Here is a 4,388-nt window from a genome sequence, read left to right on the forward strand (position 1 = left end):
TATATCTAGGACTTTCTCTGGTTTTGTTGTTGAGTATTGTGGGATCAGTTCATTTTTGGCTAGTCCTTGGTCTGACTTATATTTCTCAAGATCTATAGGCCCCTTCCTATGTAGTCGGTACTAATCACAGGGTTTAATCTATTGCCTGTAGCTTCCAAGGTGGTTCCCTCTGTTATTGCTTCTTCTGTTTGCTGGTCTCTTCAGTGTCTGGTTTCCTCCCCGACACAAAGGGGACAGTGGTGGACACTTTTTTTTTTTAGGCTCACTTGTTCAGTCACGCTGTGGGGTGGCGGGGGGGGGGGTGGGATCCTGCAAACAAATAACACTGGAGTGTGCTCGCAGTGTGCTCGCAGTGCCTCAGCCACACTGGGTCTGCCCCCACTCACGGCGCGTGTAGCCTCCCCGCCCACACTGCTCAGGGTCTAGGTTGCTCTGCTGGGAACCATCCACTGCCGGCCCTGGGCTGCTTGCACCTCCCGGGTCCAAGCCGCTCAGGTTCAGGCACTCCGGTAGTCCTCAGAGGCGCAGACTCAGTTGGGCCCGCGTTTTGTGCCCTTCCCAGGTCTGAGCAGCTCAGGTGATGAGGTGTTTGGCGAGCGCGATTGCTGCAACTTATCGCCTCCCTGCTGCTTGGTTATCTAGGTGTACAACCAGTGCACCTTCTCAGGCGGATGTTGACCGTCCAGACCCCCAAGAAGTTTTAGTTAGCAAAAAAGCCTGTTTACAGTTTTATAGATAATGTCTCTCTAGGGCTGCGATTGCCCCCTTCTGGCTCTGGCTGCTTGTCACCAGAGGGGGATGGTCTGCAGCCGGCTATCTCTGTTCAGTCCTTTGTTCCGTGCATGGGCCTAGCGGTGTCTTAGGTTAGGGCTGGCTTTTCACGTGGTAGATATCCCACAGTCTGGTTTGCTAGCCCAAATTATTCTGCTTAGATAGCGCTCGGGGTATTCAGGTCAGATCCTTAGTCTAAGCGATGCAGCCTGTGCCATGCCTCCCTGCCCAGCTCCCACTTGCTAGTGGCATGTGCAGACATCTGCGCTGCTTCTCCGCTGGGGGAGTTACCATAGGGCTCGCAATCTGCAGGTTTTAATTATTTATTTTTCCTCCATGTTATGTTGCCCTCTGTGCTTCCAAGGCTTGGCACAGATTCGGCAGTGAGGAGGTTTCCTGGTGTTTGGAAACTTCTCTCTTTTTAAGACTCCCTTCCCGGGATAGAATTCTGTCCCTCTCTCTTTTGTGTCTTTTTTTGTCTTTTATATTTTTTCCTACCTCCTTTCGAAGACTTGGGTTGCTTTTCTGGGTGCCTGATGTCCTCTGCCAGCATTCAGAAGTTGTTTTGTGGAATTTACTCGGCGTTTAAATGTTCTTTTGATAAATTTGTGGGGGAGAAAGTGGTCTCCCCGTCCTACTCCTCCACCATCTTAGCTCCCTCCCTCCTACATGTACATGTATTGTACATGTAATTTCTAAATGCACCCTTCACAAAAGAAAGTAGTCTCCTGAAGCATTGGAGTTTGATCAGTGCTAGCTACTTCCATCAGCTCCCTCCTTTCCAACAATATTAGCCTGACTTTTTCTTTGCCCCTGTGTTTGAGACATTAAAAAGTGTATCTTTGGCAGTATCTATGGGCTTGAACGATAACTCCTTTTCCTTCCAACCACTCATCATTCAGTGACACTCTGAGAGTCTTTAGCGATTTGCTCATGGTGAAGTCACTTTGTCTGTAGAGTCTGACCTTTAAGGATTTTGCACCTTCGCTTATCATCCAGGTCATTAGGTCAACAGATGTTTGTTACCAACAGGGTTTTCCTGACTGCAGTAATAGTAACTCATGAGCCTTTTTTGGTGTCAGCTTCAGGACAGACTCTTGCAGTGTGTCTGTTAGAATTGCTGATCCCTGGCATAAGCAGATGAGAGGTTTAAAACCCGTGAAGTTAGTAACAGTACAGAGGGGAATTGTTTTAAGCATTTATTTTCAGCAGGCTTGGAAACTTATGATCCATTTTATTAACAATCTAGAAGAATTCTAGAGATAGATTGTAGTTTCAACAGGCAGTGGAAACATTCTTGACTGTGAATTATGAGTCTTTTAAATATAGTTTATGTTTAATTGAATTATGAGTCTTAATAGCTGTATTTATTACATATTGGGACCCACGTTTTCTGTGAAACATATGATACTAAAGAAAGGAAAGGTTTAACATACAAATATTTGCTTTATACACACCTGTTTGGAAACAGCAAACATAAAACCAAAGGTTGGCCATAAACCAAACACGGTCCTTGGATATGTTTAGTTTACCTCCACACATTGAGTCAACATTTCAAATTTAGGAGGCTCATGCAGAAGTTCAGCCTTCTCCAAGGACCAAATCTGGACCCCCTTGAGCCCATCCTACTTCTTGGTCTGTGTGCAGAGGCCACCCCTTCTGTTTGGGACATGTGTTTTTGGGGTTACTGGTCTCACCTGGCTTTTTCACTTACTCGGGTCATCAGCTTTCCATCCATAAGCATTTGAGTTTCCAATTTTTGATTGATAGTTTATTTTGATAAATATTTGAAGGTTTTTAAAGACAGTCTAATTAATCTATAATTGATTTCATATTTAAAAAAACTCTTAAGAATGGGATTGAATTTTTCAAATTAGAATTTTTAAGTTGGTTGTGGCAGTTTTGCACTGAATAACTCTCACAAACACACAAGATTATAAGAGACAGCACAGGGGGAGCTGGTGGAAGAGCAACTCCCCGAGAAAATGTTGAGCATGTATTTATTGGTAATTTTACGTTCCAATCTTTAACTAAGAGCAGTAAAGCAAAGCAGACACCAGAACTCTAGGATTTTGGAAGCTTCCTCCTGGTGGTCTGGAGGTAATCACATGAGAGTCATCAAGAAGGGTCTTTGAGGATAAGCTGGGGAGGGCACTCATTCTGCATGCAGTTAGCATCTAGCTAATGCTGACCTCTCAGCCAGAATGTCTAACTTAAGGAATGGCAGTGGAAAGAGCAAGCAAGGAAGAAAGAATGAGTAAGATTAAATTCCAGGAGACATTTCTGAGAACGCAGTAAAACAGGGTTCCCACAGTTGACTTTTTGAAAAAGAAAAAAAAAATGTTTCTCTCTTTGAATGTTCATGTAGAGAAGAATATTCCCACTGGAATGTCTGTAAACCTTTTGAGTTTACTCATGGTCATCGTTGGATAAGTTATGCATGCTACAGATAGTATTCTATATTTCTGCCTCAGCATTGTCCCTAAAATATGCAGTTGATACAGTAGCTAAATGATACCTGCACCCCCTGCATTGGGAGCTTGACATTTAGCCACAGGACCACCAGGGAAGGCCCAGAGGAGGAGCATATTAAAGAGAAAGAAGGTGCACTGGGCAATGAGGAGGGGGCTGTCTTTTATTTATTTTCTTTTATTTTTAAGTTCAGAGAATCTTTTGCATGACTTTAATTTCAGTTTAGAAAGTAACCTCCAATTAAGATAAATAAATTTATGTTTTAAAAAAAGAAAAAAAAATGACACACACACACAAAAGAAATAGGTTAACTGTGTACATTAGAAATGGTTTTCCCTGTTTTACAGGATGACCTGACACCACTGTTACTTGCGATACATGAAAGGAGAGGGCAAATGGTGGAGTTTTTAGTAAAGAAAGAAGCAAATATACATGCGGTTGATAAGAAGAAAAGGTACCATTGTTATTTTTCTTTTTAAAATCCTTAGTGCTGTTCTAGGATGCTAATATCAAGATTAAATGAATAAGAGGATTCATTTGTGATCAACACATCATCACTTATGTAGAAAATCAATGGTTCTGACTGGGAATCATGAACAATATATAGCAGGAATGTACAGGAGGATTCATATTCCTTTATAATATTGACCGATGTCACATGTCTAACCTCTTTTTTTTTTTAACATTTTTTTAAAATTTTATTTTATTTTTAAACTTTACAATATTGTATTGGTTTTTCCCAAATATCGAAATGAATCCGCCACAGGTATACCCGCGTTCCCCATCCTGAACCCTCTTCCCTCCTCCCTTCCCTACCCTACCCTCCCTCTGGGTCGTCCCAGTGCACCAGCCCCAAGCACCCAGTACCGTGCTTGGAACCTGGAATGGCATCTCGTTTCATACATGATATTATACATGTTTCAGTGCTATTCTCCCAATTTTCCCCACCCTCTCCCTCTCCCACAGAGTCCATAAGACTGATCTATACATCAGTGTCTCTTTTGCAGTCTCGTACACAAGGTTATTGTTACCATCTTTCTAAATTCCATATATATGTGTTAGTATACTGTATTGGTGTTTTTCTTTCTGGCTTACTTCACTCTGTATAATAGGTTCCAGTTTCATCCATCTCATTAGAACAGATT

General features: G+C 42.4%; 1 protein-coding gene across 1 annotated transcript in view; it reads left to right on the forward strand.

The window, feature by feature from the left end:
• Nucleotides 1-4,388, forward strand: part of LOC104999625 (putative ankyrin repeat domain-containing protein 19) — a gene marked incomplete at its 3' end in the record, with an annotated part of 58,321 nt that overhangs the window by 43,717 nt on the left and 10,216 nt on the right. The window contains exon 5 of the mRNA XM_010855190.1: nucleotides 3,591-3,697. Within this exon, the coding sequence (XP_010853492.1) occupies nucleotides 3,591-3,697 (107 nt within the window). The remainder of the gene's footprint in view (nucleotides 1-3,590; nucleotides 3,698-4,388) is intronic.

This window comes from Bison bison, unplaced genomic scaffold (assembly GCF_000754665.1).
Source record: "Bison bison bison isolate TAMUID 2011002044 unplaced genomic scaffold, Bison_UMD1.0 scf7180017864356, whole genome shotgun sequence".
NCBI classification, from domain to species: domain Eukaryota; kingdom Metazoa; phylum Chordata; class Mammalia; order Artiodactyla; family Bovidae; genus Bison; species Bison bison.